The 15,533-nt window shown below is 44.4% G+C and overlaps 1 protein-coding gene across 1 annotated transcript in view; it reads right to left on the bottom strand.

Annotated features, from left to right (window-relative positions):
* CLASP1 (cytoplasmic linker associated protein 1) overlaps nucleotides 1-15,533 on the bottom strand; it is a 334,150-nt gene that overhangs the window by 236,208 nt on the left and 82,409 nt on the right. Inside the window, exons 3-6 of the mRNA XM_015419605.1 lie at nucleotides 11,493-11,571; nucleotides 10,513-10,616; nucleotides 8,163-8,254; nucleotides 7,982-8,057 (exon numbers count right to left, since the gene is read on the bottom strand). Coding sequence (XP_015275091.1) covers nucleotides 7,982-8,057; nucleotides 8,163-8,254; nucleotides 10,513-10,616; nucleotides 11,493-11,571 — 351 coding nt within the window. The remainder of the gene's footprint in view (nucleotides 1-7,981; nucleotides 8,058-8,162; nucleotides 8,255-10,512; nucleotides 10,617-11,492; nucleotides 11,572-15,533) is intronic.

Below are 15,533 nucleotides of genomic sequence, written 5' to 3'. Positions count from 1 at the left end.
AAGAGACTCTATTCATGGTTGCTTAGCAACTAATTGCTCACCCATCAGCAAGCCGGCTAGGACCATCAAGAGACAATAGCCCTAGCCTGATAATTCAATCATCCTTCATCCAGGTGCCAGTCCCCAAACCAAGTTTCTAGCTCTCAATTTTTTTTTTAATTTATATTTTTATTCTTTTACTTAGAAGTACATTCAAATGCAGAGAAAGAAGCAACACAAGCTCAAAAGCATCCGAGGGGTATACAGTAAATGAATGTATAGTGGTTAAACTATGAACTTTAAGGAACCCTGGTTAAAGTCTAAATGATCTTATTTACTATACTTTACTCAACATTTTATCTAATGTCTCCTCTGAACGTTTGCACCATTGACTAATGTTATTGACCGATCAATAGATGTAGACTTATTCAACTGACCAGATTATTAGAGTGAGCGATGCGTTATAAAAACAACCACCCGTGATCATTCATGTTTGTGGGGAGAATTTCGTATTTTGACATATATTTCACCACCGGTGACCAGAGCCTTCTAAATTTCGTATGTGATGTGGTGTATGGTGGTGTCTGGGTCTCTCGACTTAGGCCGTTGATTTTAGCCATGACAAACTGTTCCCATAGCTTATCGTGCCAGAGAGACAGTGTGGGGGGATTAGGGGACTTCCATACAGAGGCTATTGTTAGTTTAGTCGTTGCAAAAATCGGCTACTTGTATAAAGAGGCTTTCTTGCTAGTCTGCCTAGTTTTCCTGCCGTGCCATGCTTTGACACTGGCTAAGTTGCAGCACACAAGCTGAAACAGCAGCATCTATTCTCCCTCCCTCCTCTGAGAGCCAGTTTGGTGTAGTGGTTAAGTGTGCGGACTCTTATCTGGGAGAACCGGGTTTGATTCACCACTCCGCCACTTGCACCTGCTGATGTGACCTTGGGTCAGTCACAAGCTCTGGCACAGCTGTCCTTGAAAAAGAGCAGATTCTGTCAGAGCTCTCTCAGCCCCACCCACCTCACAGGGTGTCTGTTGTGGGGAAGGGGAAGGGAAAGGAGTTTGTAAGCCACTCTGAGATTCCCTTGGGTAGTGAAGGGTGGGGTATAAATCTAATCTCTTCTTCTTCTTCTCTATTTCAAAATCTGCCTAATTCGCCATCTGAGGACAAGATGGCGACCCTAATATTTTAAACAGACTGACATGGCTACTTGGTTTTGATCAGCATAGAACACACGTAAACCACAGTAAAATAGAAAATTCATCCAAAGACAACGTGCCGAAGAATTTTAAGAAGCTTTTCAAGGTTTGACCTCTGCTTTATAGCGTTCCTCGTAAACGTTTCTATTTCCTCTTTCCTTCCCTGCCTGCTGTTTCTCCCAAGAACTGGGATCCAGCTCAACAGCCTCCCTCTCCCAAACCAGTTCTACCACACACTCTCTTTTTAAATTTCTAATCCCACGTGGTTTATGTCTTTATCTCCATGACAACAACAGATAGAAGGAAAGCTTCCTGTTGCGGGACAATGAGTATCCAGACCCTTCCAAGTGGTGGCTCCAAACCCCAAGTCATTGAGAGGGAATACAGGGACAATGTACATACTTTGGAGCTTTTGTGCCCCTCCCTATCACCCAAATAACTCACCTATGCCTTTCAACTGTCACTCTGTTTAACTGCTCACTGGCAAGGTTCTGGAACTTGGACACCTACGACTGGCCTTCGTATTCTACTGACTTCTGATGGCCAGATAGGGATGCCAGCTCCAGGCTGGGAAATATTGTTGTACGCACAGTTTATGAAACACAAGGCAATTTTGCCCATGATTTTAACTACATGGGCAGAAATCAATCATGAATGTATTCAGATAACAGACTTTGGTTCACTTATGGCTATTGCTGGAAATGCATTCTGGGAAGCTTAAAAAAAATGCTGTCCTGCTATTTTGCTGAGGTTTGCGGCCTTGACTGACCGGCTACTTCTGTGCATGTGCCAGTTAGCCTGGCTACATAGAGGACAACGAACATCTTATAACCATATCAGCTAGTATAGATCGTTTTGGAATTCTATGACCTAGACTAGAGAAAAGTTTAATGTTCAGCTAGAAAGAAGAAACTTTGCCTGGAAAAACCCAACCCACAGATCTCAACCCAATGGGAAACAGATGACGCAGTTTGACGAAATTTGCCATAACCAATAATTCTGTTTAATTTCTCTGATGTAATGTGAAATAAAAAGGAGCTGTGGTGGCTCAAGTGGTTAAGACGCTGAACTGCAGGCTGTGGAAGGTCAGTAGTTCAGCAGTTCGAGACCCGGGTGCCGCATGACGGAGTGAGCTCTCGTCTCTAGTTCCAGCTCCTGCCAACCTAGCAGTTCGAAAGCAAGAAATTGCAGATAGATAAATAGGTACCACTTCGGTGGGAAGGGAACAGCATTCCGTGCGCCTTGGCGTTTAGTCATGCCGGCCACATGACCACGGAAACGTCTTCGAACAGCGCTGGCTCTTCGGCTTTGAAACGGAGATGAGCACCGCAACCCTAGAGTCGGATTCGACTGGCTTTCGAGCAAGGGAACCTTTTACCTTTACCTTTATCTCTCCCATTGTAACCTTGGAGACGCTGGTTGGTATCTGAGGGGACCAACCCCTGTTTGTTTTGTTTCTTCCTGTTAATCGATTAACAATAAAGACCTCTGTTACAGTTTCTTTCTTCGCAGGACTGAGTGTGTGTGTTTCTCAAATTGGAGCCAGGGAAACACAGAGGATTTGTACTACAACATCTGGAGATTTGAGGGGTGGAGCCGGAGGGGGGCGGGGTTTGGAGGAGGGAGGGACTTCCATGGGGTATCCCTGCCATAGAGTCTACCTTCCAGAACAGTCATTTTCTCCAGGTGAACTGGTCTCTCTGTTGCCTGGAGAGCAGTTGGAATCCCAGGAGACCTCCACCCGCCACCTGGAAGCTGGCCACCCTATCCTATGGTCAGAGGATACAAACCCTCGGGTTTCACAAAGTTTTTTTTTTCCTACCTAACAAGCAGCCAAACAGTTTTTCCAGCATATTCCTCTCAAGCCGGAAAGGCAGCTCTGAAGATAAAAGGACTACCTGTGCCAGAAACAGAGAACATGTTATTTCAGATTCTAAAATGAGAGACGGCTTCAGGAGGGAATTAGATAAGCATACGGAGCAGGGGTCCATCAGTGGCTATTAGCCACAAGGTATAGATAGGGACTCTGGGGCAAATGATGCTCTGTCTCCTTGGTGCTTGGGGAGGGGGTCAACAGTGGGAGGGCTCCTAGTGTCCTGGCCCCACTGCTGGACCTCCTGATGGCACCTGGTGTTTTTGGCCACTCTGTGACAGAGTGTTGGACTGGATGGGCCACTGGCCTGATCCCGCATTGGCTTCTCTTATGTTCTTATAGTTTACAGGTAAGTTACTAAATCCACACACACTACTGGTTTGTGTGTGTGTGTGTGTGTGCATGTCCGCACGGGCACACACAAAGTGCCATCAACCAATGTTCCCTCCTAGCTGAGTTAGTGTGAGCTAGCTCACAGTTTTTGAGCCTCTGGCTCACACATCTTTGTCTTAGCTCAGGAAGGATGGCTCCAGAGCAAACCAATTAATGCAGTAGTAAAATCACCTGCTCACAACTTTAATGCGAGTAGCCCACAAAGTAGAATTTTTGCTCACAAGACTCCACAGCTTAGAGGGAACATTGATCACGTCCCAGCCTATTTACTGGGTTTCCAAGGCAAGAGATGAACAGAGGTGGTTTGCCAGTTGCCTGCCTCCTCGTAGCTGTCATGGACTTCCTTGGTGGTCTCCCATCCAAATACTAACCGGGGCCGACCCTGCTTAGCTTCCAGGATCTGGTGAGAGAGATCAGACTAGCCGGGGCCATCCCGGTCAGGGCTGTTTTGTTTGCATAACTCAATATAGTTTGCACTAGTAGGAAAGACATGACAGATTTGGTTCTTTCTCTCATGCTGGCTCTTCTGTAAAGATGATTTGGCAAGTGGGAGATTTTTTTCTCTATGTGCTCAATTTGCATCAAAGAGATCTGAAAACCAATGTAAGGATTTCTATCCAACATTTTATTCGTTTTACTGTATTTCTACCTGATGCTTCCTTTTTCGAAAGCTCATGGCACCTTACATGGGCCTCACAGTAGTCTCCTATTAAGCTTAAACCCCCTAGTCTTCACCAGCAAAATTATTAAGTGTTATTACTGGACCAGCAGACAGGCAATGGGCACAACCCAGCATGCCTCAGTCACATATAAATCCCTCAAAAACAACAATGTGGAGCAGCTGTGACTATCTTTCCCTGGATTCTACCTAACATGTGGTACTAAATGGCTACATAAGGAACCACATGGAGGAGATACGTTCACAGGTAATAGTGATATCACCTAGACGTCTTTACAGTGACTGCAATGATAAATTATAATGCTAACCACTGATACCATTCCCAACAGCATTACTAGTAAACAATAATTATCTTGCACCGAAAGAACTGAAATACTCTGAATATTTAGAACCTGGTAAAATGTTAATTAAAACAATGGATCCACCAAAATTTTCATGGGCAGAAAAGATTTCTATCTGAGATACAGGACTTCCCCTCCTCCCACTTTGCCATACACCCCGAACACTGCCTAAAATGTGCGAAGCCCCAGGAAGAGCATGAGTGGGAAGTTGGAGGTCGGGAAGGGGTTAACAAAAATCATCATTCATTCCATTTGGGGAAACGCTCCATGGGACATGAAGGAATAGAACAATATTTAAACAACCTAACATTAGGTAAAGGTAAAGGTTTCCCGAATCCGACTCTAGGGTTGCGGTGCTCACCTCTGTTTCCAAGCCAAAGAGCCAGCGCTGTCCGAAGACATTTCCGTGGTCATGTGGCCGGCATGACTAAACGCCGAGGTGCACGGAATGCTGTTACCTTCCCACCGAGGTGGTACCTATTTATCTCCTTGTGATTTTTTGCTTTCAAACAGCTAGGTTGGCAGGAGCTGGAACTAGAGACGGGAGCTCACTCCGTCATGCGGCACTCGGGTCTTGAACTGCCGAACTACTGACCTTCTAGTCTGCAGCTCAGCATCTTAACCTCTGAGCCACGGCAGCCCTAACCTAATATTAAAGATAACCAAAACTTTAACTGAAAGAGGAACCAACTTTTCTGTCTTAACAACTTCAACCAACAGAGGGCAATACTGCTCCGCAATCTACTCACTGCAGCTTTTATCTGTAACCTCGTACACAACTAGCAGTAGTAAGCAAAGGATAATGTCTTATCAGATTGTAGAGTCTGTCCCTCTGCCAAAGGCTGAGCATAATCCCTGTTAAAAGAATGTATTAAACTACTAGTGCATTGATTTAATCTCAACCAAATGGGGTTTTTATATATCGTTCGGCGGTGTCAGCCAAGGACATTTCTAAGAAAGCTTTATTGCCTTAGGGCACCATGTGGAAATTAGACACAGACATTCTCTAAATGGAGGAATAATAAGCAAACTGTTTGGAAAACACCAATTCCTCTGTTACAGACGAACCACACAGGCCATCTATCCGTTTGTTCAGCTAAGATTCAGCTTTTCAGCATTCTTCGTACATAGGAGCTCTGTGAAACCTAAAAGCTTGCAAACTCTGATAAGCAAAAGTTTGGCCTGATAAAAGGTAGGAGTTTATGTTTGATCTTTTTGTAAGATGCAGAATCCTGGCCACCATTAACAAGAAACAAGTTGTTCCTCGGCTTCACCAGAGCAAGGCACTTGATATTGAGCAAGGTATTCAACATCCTAAGAATTTCAGCTTTCATTTGAGGGAGAGGGGCTCTGAAAGTATATGAACACTACTTTGTGGAATCCCCAACAACAAAAAACAGAGATGGGATTTTAGGTAGGCTGGAAAAAGGTCAGGAGGATGGCAGTGTTGTGCAGTGGTTAGAGCCCTAGACTTGGATTTGGAAGATCTGGGTTCAAATCCTCACTCTGCCATAATGTTCACTGGGCAGCCTTTGGCCAGGCATACCTGCTCAGCCTAACCTGCCTTATGGGGTTGTTGCAAGGATAAAATAGGAAGGGGAGAATCACATCACTGCACTGATCTCCTTGCAGGAAGAGCAGGGGGGGTGGGGGAAACCCTTACAAAATAGATACAGGGCAACGTTTTTTTGCCTTGTCTGGTTCCCTGTTGCTCCCCATTACTAGAAATGTCAAATAAAGGCTTGGATCCATTGCATTTTCTCCACAGTTGGAAACAATTCCATTTGCACATTGCAACTTTCTCGTCTTCCCCCTCCTGCTGCAGTCCAAAATGCCCTGGGCATTTTGAGCTGTGGCAGAATTTATGTTGCTTTGGCACAGCCAGTTTGGTGTAGTGGTTAAGTGTGCGGACTCTAATCTGGGAGAACCAGGTTTGATTCCCCACTCCTCCACTTGCACCTGGCTGGATGACCTTGGGCAAGCGTTGTTCTGATAAGAGCCGTTCTTGAAAAAAGAGCAGTTTCTGTCAAGAGCTCTCTCAGCCCCACCTGCCTCACAGGGTGTCTGTTGTGGGGAGGGGAAGGGAAAGGAGTTTGTAAGCCGCTCTGAGACACCTTTGGGTAGTGAGGGGCGGGGTATAAATCCAATCTCTTCTTCTTCTTCAGAATTTGAGATCGAAGTGCACAAGAGAAACACTGTAAAGCCCAAACACAAGGAATCACTTCAAATCCTCCCGATACTTTTTTACCTACTTCATGCCAACATGGAAGCAGATACTGGGAATGTGTTTAATTACGCCTCACTTTTGTCCCTGAGCAGGGCTCTTTTGGTAGAAAAAGCCCAACAGGAACTCATTAGCATAACAGACCACACCCAACAGCAGAAATGTATTAGCATGTTAAGGCCACACCCCTGACAGCACAGCTCATTAGCCTATTAGGCCACACCCCCATGTTACCAGAAGTGTGGTCATCCAGCCACACCCACCTTTTGCTCCTTATTCTGTTTACCTTGTTTGTTGTCAAAACCCAGGGCTTCTTTTGTAGCAGGAACTCCTTTTCATGTTAGGCCACACACCCCTAATGTAGCTGTTGAGTGTGGCCTGTTATGCTAATGAACTCCTGCTGAGCGTGGCCAACTCGGGAGCCAGCCAGAACTCCGTTCCTGTGCGTTCCTGCCCAAAAATAGCCCTGTCCCTGAGACAGTTTAGTTATCCCACATGTTAACCACAGTTGGTACCATGGTCCCATTGCTGTGATCTCTTAGTTCTGCCTAGGGTTGCCAACAAGCTTGGGAAAAAGTGTCCTGCCCCTTTGACAGAGGCTGAAAGGGATGTGATTTACCTCTGTGCAATGAAAAGCTTCAATTTCCCAGTTCTACACATTAAGAGGAGAGAGAGAGAAAAGATTGGATTTATACCCCCCCCCTTCACTACCCAAAGGTGTCTCAGAGCGGCTCACAAACTCCTTTCCCTTCCCCTCCCCACAACAGACACCCTGTGAGGCAGGTGGGGCTGAGAGAGCTCTTGACAGAAACTGCTCTTTTTCAAGAACAGCTCTTATCAGAACTAGGGCTTGCCCAACGTCATCCAGCAGGTGCAAGTGGAGGAGTGGGGAATCAAACCCGGTTCTCCCAGATTAGAGTCCGCGCACTTAACAGCCTGTGTTGAAACAGTGTGACTTTTTCTGCAGGTGGTTGGCAACCCTTGCCCTGCCCCACACAAATATTTGTAGGCAGGCTTTAGGAGAAAGATATAAGAGAGGGGTGAAATCAAATCCTCACATAAGTCAATTGGATAACTATTCATACATAAGCATGCTTAAGACTTGGACTTTTAACATTAGCTCCAACACAGACAACACCATGCTCTGAGTTCAATGAAGAAGGATTTTAAAGTTTCCAGTTCCATAAATCTTCCAGCTCAAGGTGTGAACATATATCCCTAGCCTTTCATTTCACCCTGAGTCTCTCTCTCTCTCAGAAGAATATTAACACATTAATTTCACTGAAAACTCACCTGGCTATTTGGATCTCCAAGTAAGTTACATATATGTGGCACAATCTTGCTCAGTGTTAAACTCTGAGCTCCAGATCTAGTAAGACAGAAAAAGAAGAAGAAAAGCCTGGACTGAGTATTTTTTTTAAAAAAAACAGATCTGAATACAGATATTGAAAAGAGCCGCGTGCCCCCAACTTACGCATTGAGCGTTGCAATAAGGCAGAGGCAAATCCCTTCCCTCGTCCGGAAGTTCTTGTGCTTGAATCCTCCCAATATCCTGTCCCACACATACTGCCACAGAGAAAGAAGAACGTAAGAAAAACAACTTAGATCGGCTGTAATTTTACAGTTCTTGATTCTGAATATCTTGTGGACGCAAAAGGGGACAGGCAAAGAATGCGTAACTGGGAATAATTAGAGATTCACAAATAACTGCAATAAAGATCAGTTTAGTTAGATCAGTGGGTAATGGATCCTGCCCACTTTCGCATTGCTTGCTGCCTGTCATATTCACACCCTGACACGCCAGAAAGCCTTGCTTTTACCATTCACACACAGCATGCACCTCCATGGTATAGTGACGATACTGTCAAACTAAAAACATGAAGATCCAGGTTTAAATTAGGGTTGCCATCCCCCTGGTGGAGCCAGGGGATCCCCCAATTTTGGAGGCACCAATCCGCCACCAGTCAGCTAGCTGGTGGGAGAAGTCCCACCCCTGAACAGCAGGGGATTCCGCCCATGCATTGATAGATAAACAGTAAGTGATCACACAGCAGAAAATCAAAAAATAAGCAAAGCTGTGCACAATAGAAGACGCTAAGAGTAGCTAATAAATACAATATTGTAATATAAGGACATGAATGAGAATATTAAATCAAGAATAACAAAGCCATCGAATACAACATGCACAAGAATAATACATAAATGCTATAAAGCATAAGTAGGCCAAGCAAGTAAGTATTCCGATGAGTTGATACGAAGGTTCTGGATATTAATAACTTCATTTCAAAATTCTTCTTCAGTTAAGACTAAATACAAGGAAAGAGACACTAAAATTGAGTACAAGCAACAAAGACTATGTTTATGTAATGCAAAAAGTATAAAAAATGCCTGTCGGGCCACTGATGGAAGCCAGACATTCAAGCAAGACTTTCTATAAAGAGGGCAAACATATCTAAGTTGGTCAGGGCTTTATGGAAGGCAAGCTATAAGGAAGACATTTTCCACAGGTGCAGCTCAAATCTTAACACAGGGAGCAATCCTACACAGGTCTGTTCAGAAGTAAGCTCTACTTTATTTGGTGGGGCTTACTCCAAGGAAAATGTTCTTAGAACAGAGGCCAACATGTTGCAGCAATGGGGAAATCTCTGTATGCTGAATGTAGGCCTATTTCAGAACACATAAAGTTGACTGTGGGATTTCTCACCCTTCCAGACTGCTAAGTAAAGTCAACAGCAGTGGAGGGCAACAGGATGAAAGAAAAATTAAAAACCGATCTGGCTAGAAAGGGCTGAGAATTGATCTTGCAGGCAGTGTGTTCCCCCAGACTGGCTTTTAAACTTTATTGAAGTTTTGCTTGGTTAGAGAATCAATCTACACATCACACAGAATGATCAATGGAAGGGAGAGGGAGAGAATTCTTAGCTGGAAAACTTGCGACAGCAGGTGAAGTGGAGTATATTTTAATGCTTCTACCCAACGAAAAGCACTTTGCATATGGGGAGCATTCAAAAATTGCAGCCTCCTGTCTTCAAGTGCAAATGACACAGCCTCAGATTTCTGACATCTTACCCCAACATTTCATTCTCTGCAACTTTCCCACAAATGTTTTACAAATGAGGGCAAAAAAGGGGGGGAAATAAAAAACTGAGCTCTTAGATATTGTTCCTTAACCTGCACATTATTTACTACCATCTTATTATACTCAATATGTCTACCTTGCACCATAACCAGAACAGTCTCATCAACCATAGCTCATGAATGCTGAAGTTTTTTCGCGGCCTTCCCTACATAAACGCTTGGCTGCTTCCAGATTAGCAAGTCGCAGAGTCAACTGACTGTAAAGCATGAGAAAGTCACCTAGAATCACGAAGAACGTAAAGGGAAAGTAGTTGATAACTTCGTTCTTTTCTTTCTTTAGGGATCAATACGGAGAGAGATCTCTCCTGGTTGCAATAATGCATTTCAGTTTAAAACCTTTTATTACAAAGTGACCATGGAGGCTCTTCAAAATAGTTCACAAGGTGGTTGGGTTCTCTAGCTGCACTCAGTTGCCTTATTTAAGATCCCTGATTCTAACTCATTGAGTAACTCAGTATTAAGTCCTTCACTTTTGTAGCGTCCACTCAAAAGTTCATTGAAAGCTACCGTGCCCCTGCGGTATACTTGTTTCCGCTACCTCTTGCTCCCTGGCAGTAAGATCTGCAAAATATTGTATTTGACAGGCTAGGTGGCACCTACCTATTTGGAAAGTATACTACTGAGTGGCCACAAAACAAGATCCCCACTTGGTTTTATGCAGAAATTAGACACTTCCAGGAACTCACCTGAGGGTTAGCAGCCTGCTCCATGATTTTGAGCAACAGTGCCTGATCCTGTTCTCGCACTAAATCCTTCGCATCTCCCAATCTGTCAATTAAACTGGGCAGCACTGAAGGGGAAAAAAGCAAGGATGTTTATTCTAAAAAAGAAAGGTAAGTATGAAAAAACAGGGACAGGCTAACTGGCTAACAACAAAGAAGCTGTTCTGGTATCTAGTTATACAATGCAAGAGAAAAACATGCTCTGACATTGATATGATCGTAAACACTATACAGACCGATCTATAATTTACTCACTTGGAGGACGTAGTCAGTGCCTGTATTTTCATCATGCAGTCTTTGAGAATGCATAATTGTTCGGGGGGGGGGGGGGGGGGGGATAAAGCTGATGTGGAGTCCTTGGGCTTGGAAGGAAGATTTGAAAGCACAAGGGATTCTGAACAGGATTATCCAGTAGGATCCCCAGACTGCAACCCAAAGAGTCCTCCTCTCTGTTCAGCAGCCCATACACCTTGAAGGATGGCACACATGCCACATCTTCTTTCCTTCCTCTCTCCTTGGATCCACCCACATCTGCTAGAGGAAGCAAACCTCTTATTTTACCCTGCCAAGAGTGATGGCGCAAGCAGCCATTGCTTTGTCCTTCCACACAACTCAGGCGCATGCTGCAAAGTCCAGAGGAGACGTTACAGAAAGGACGAGGAGACAGCGGGGACAGGGTCCACCTTATACTGTCTACCAAGCCAGCCCTTTTACACTAAGGACCGTGTTTGTGTGTACATGCAGGCAACTGAGTCCCAGACCTTTACCACCTTTGCTGCTACAACTAGTTATTTCTCCACAGCAGCCAGACGGGAGTTGCCAGCAGGCTCTCTGCTTCCACCTTAAATGTTACCATCCCTAGCAGCGGGGCAGTAAGCCAAACAGAACAACTCACAATCCAGTATTCACAGCACTTTTGGTTCAGCTGGTCCCCGTGGTCTTACCTGTGCCAATTTGGGCTTTAAATCTTTCTTGAAGTCGTGACACCAGCGCAGATAAGATGTCCAAACCCAGCAGGACAACCTTTTTAAAAAAGAAAGAAAGAAAGAGAAATATGGAACTTATTAATATTTAAGATAACAGCAAATTCAGGATAGATCACTTAAAGAAGAAACAGTGGAGGCACATCCTGTTGCCACACTGATACATAGGTAAAGGTAAAGGTTTCCCTTGCTTGAAAGCCAGTTGAATCTGACTCTAGGGTTGCGGTGCTCATCTCTGTTTCCAAGCCGAAGAGCCAGCGCTGTCCGAAGATGTTTCCGTGGTCATGTGGCCGGCATGACTAGACGCCGAGGCACACGGAACGCTGTTCCCTTCCCACCGAAGCGGTACCTATTTATCTACTTGCAATTTCTTGCTTTCAAACTGCTAGGTTGGTAGGAGCTGGGACCAGAGACGGGAGCTCACTCCGTCATGCGGCACTCAGGTCTCGAACTGTTGAACTACCAACCTTCCAGCCTGCAGTTCAGCGTTTTAACCACTTGAGCCACCACAGCCCTACCACACTGGTACATACTACCCACTAAAAAAAAATTATATATATAAAATCCCCTAAATCATGTTCACAAATTAAGCTAGGTTGAGATTAATGGAACTAATGTAAAGTTCATGGGGCTCTGTGGATCATTCAGGTACTCATGTGAATCTTATGCAGAACTCAGGAGCAGAGTAGTACACAGTTAAACCTCATGCATGTGAACTCAAAGGCAATTCCGACTGTGTTTAATAGTGCTCACTCCCAAGTAAGTGTGCACAGGACTGTAGCCAAGTGCTTCTTTCAAACACTTGCGCAGTGTCTTTAACTACCATTGTTGTCCCAGTCCTAGGAAAACCCTGGCAACCATTTAACTTATTTTAATCTTAAACATTTATACCCTGGTTTTTTACCCAACGGGGACCCAAGATGACTTTCACCTGAAAATGAAGGAGAGTACAATGATGTTGTAAGAGAGACTATATCCTAGGAAGGAAGATGCTTGAGTGTGGGGCTTTTTAAAAAAACGGACCATCAATCTCTATGAGCCAGGGTTTCAGCCCCATCTTTAAGGCATTAAGTGCCACACTTGTTTCCTGCTCAGTCTCTAATCCTGGGGACCAATGCTCCCTCTAAGCCGAGGGAGACAGCGGGGACATGTGTGTGTGTGTGTATAATATTTAACACAATTAAATACAAAACATAAAACATACAAAAAGTTTTTACCCTCTCGTGGAAGGCAAGAAGAAGAAGGAGGAGGAGGATTTCCTTGCTCACTTGAATGCCAGTAGCTCACAAAGTAGAATTTTTGCTCACAAGACTCCACAGCTTAGAGGAAGCATTGCCCACAGGATGAAAAAGGTTGGGTTTCCAATGGGGGTGTGTGTGTATGGAACTGTGGAACATAAGAACAAGAGTTCTGCATAGATAGCATTACACTCAGTGTTCCCTCTAAGCTGAGTCAGGGAGCAGGGGATCAAACCCGGTTCTCCCAGATTAGAGTCTGCGCACTTAACCACTATCCTGCCCCGATAGTGCCATTTAAGGGTTTCTTAACTAGCTCAATATATACTCTTGTTTTGTGATTATGCAAGAAAATATCGTAAGAGTACGTTAATTTTAAAAGGCCTACTGTTAAAGAGAGGTTCTGCCTGAAATGTTGAAGACCTACTAACCCCACTCCCTGATACTTTGTGGTTGGCTCTGCCTCCCATTTTGTGGCTGCACCCACCACCTGGTGTCAGCATTCCAAAGGTGCCCACGGGCAGTGTTCCCTCTAAGCTAAGTTAGGGTGAGCTAGCTCACAGTTTTTAAGCCTCCGGCTCACACATTTCTGTCTTCGCTCAGGAAAGACGGCTCCAGAGCAAACTAATTTATGCAGCGGCCAAATCACTTGCTCACAACTTGAATGCCAGTAGCTCACGAAATAGAATTTTTGCTCACAAGACTCCACAGTTTAGAGGGAACATTGATTACACTGACATTTCTGTGTGAAGTCTTAAATTCAGGTGACTCACTTGTTCCAAATGCAATTAAACCAAAGTATTTGAACTAAACCTAGTTTTGTTTCCCATATATTTATGGCATATGCAAGTATGCCAGCATTCATTCAAACCTGTGCCTTTTTACTGACTGAAGGAATATGTATGCCACATCTTAGCTGTAACCCTTCTAAAATGGCTAACAGTGAAATTATCAATAACACAGATAACAGTATTAATAATAAAAGCACTAAACTGGATCTTCATTGAGTTATGATCCAAACAAAATAATCTCTAAATTGATTTAAAAAATTAAAGTAACAACTGTTTGTTATGAACGTATATTATTGAGCAGAGTTACTCTAAAGCAGGAGTTCTTATGGACCCCTTTGTAGATGTTCAATGTTAGGTAGGGAAGGAAATATCAGGTATTTACAGTGTAACATAAAGAAATTGATAGTAGCTGATCTGGCAGTCCAGCAGATTTTTCTGGGAGGTGAGCCATAGCTTTCACCAGATTCTCAAAGAGGCCGGTGACCCAAAAGGAGGTTAAAAGCCACCGCCTTGCAAGAACTAGATCTTTATGCCAGGATCCTATGCTCGGAAGACAATGCTACTATGTTGAATGGAATATACTCATTTGCAAATTCCAACTTAAACGGCTCCCTTTTCTTGAATCAGTTTTTTAACAGAGATAATACTTCAACTTTACAAGTTCCATGTAAATATTACGATATAATACACTTAATGTAACTTTAACTGGTCTTTTTGTATCGCTGCAACCGGTATTCTATTTACTGTATTCGATATTCATCTTCTGTTTTTTGTTTTTACTTTTGCATTTGTATTTTTCATTCCTTTTCCACTCTTGTTGCTGCTGTTGTAACGTTACTGGTTCAATTCAAATGTCAAAACCCATAAAAGACTTTGTTGTTGTTGTTTTTAAAAAAATCTACACGCCTAAATTTACAAAACCATTAAAAGAGAACATAATCCCAGAGAGCTGTAACTGTTGCTAGTCCCCGCTGGCAAAAAAAAATAAACGGGAATCTTGCGACGCACTAAAGACGGGCAACTTTTTCTTCTCTGACATAAAAACTCCTGTGAACCGAAGGCCGTTCACCCCAAAGCAGAAGTATTTTTAACAATGGACTTCCTACGAGCCTGCTGCAAATCAGGCATTGCGCGAATGAAAGTCTGCTGCAGCGAGGCGTTCGCGGAACAAAGGAGCCGCTCAGCGAAAAGCCGCGGCCACGAGCGACAAGGAGCCCTTTGCGTCTGCAACAGCCCCGAACGCGCCTTGCAAAGAAGGCCCCGCCCCGCCTCGGTGACGTCAGCTTCCCCTTCTCTCCCTGCTTTCGCTTTCACGCCCCTCTATGCAAATCAGCGGGCTGGGTCCCGCGGTGCATTGTGGGTGCCGCCTGCAATCCGCAAAGCGGGGGGCTAAAGGGGGCTTCCTTCGTCGGAGGCGACCCGCGGGAAGGGTTCCCTTGTCCCTCCCAACACCCGACCGGGACACGCCAAGCCCGCCAACGGCAACCACTCGAACAGCCGTCCCTGTGACCTGACAAGCTACCGCGGACTCCTCCCTGCCTTCCCAGCCGCGCCGTCCGCTAACCATCCTTGTCTTGGGGTTGCGCTGCTGTTCAATGAACGTATAGTGAGAACAGTACTGCTAACACCTACACAACACATACGCATCCCTGGGGGTTTCACCCCAACGAGGTGCAATTTTTGGAACCTTCCTCTTAATTTGAGTTTCTTGGCAAAAAGAGCTTTTATTTCTCTTATTTATCCAGTTTTGGGGGGGGGGGGTTATCACTCTCCTACCTTTATTTCTATTTCCACTCCTTACAAAATTCCACACTACAATTCTTTTCTCTTCTTCATTTCTCTAACAACCTCTCCCAGTTTCTTTTTACTCCCATTTCCCTCTAGATGGTGCTATCATTCATAAATCTTTCCTACATTAATTACTTTCTCTGTAATAAGGGCTTCAAAACACCAAACTACATGGGGGCTCCTTTCAC

This window comes from Gekko japonicus, unplaced genomic scaffold (genome assembly GCF_001447785.1).
Source record: "Gekko japonicus isolate JY-2015 unplaced genomic scaffold, Gekko_japonicus_V1.1 scaffold1037, whole genome shotgun sequence".
NCBI lineage: Eukaryota > Metazoa > Chordata > Lepidosauria > Squamata > Gekkonidae > Gekko > Gekko japonicus.
Note: the sequence above shows the minus strand (reverse complement) of the source record. Positions and strands in the feature narration are given on the sequence as shown.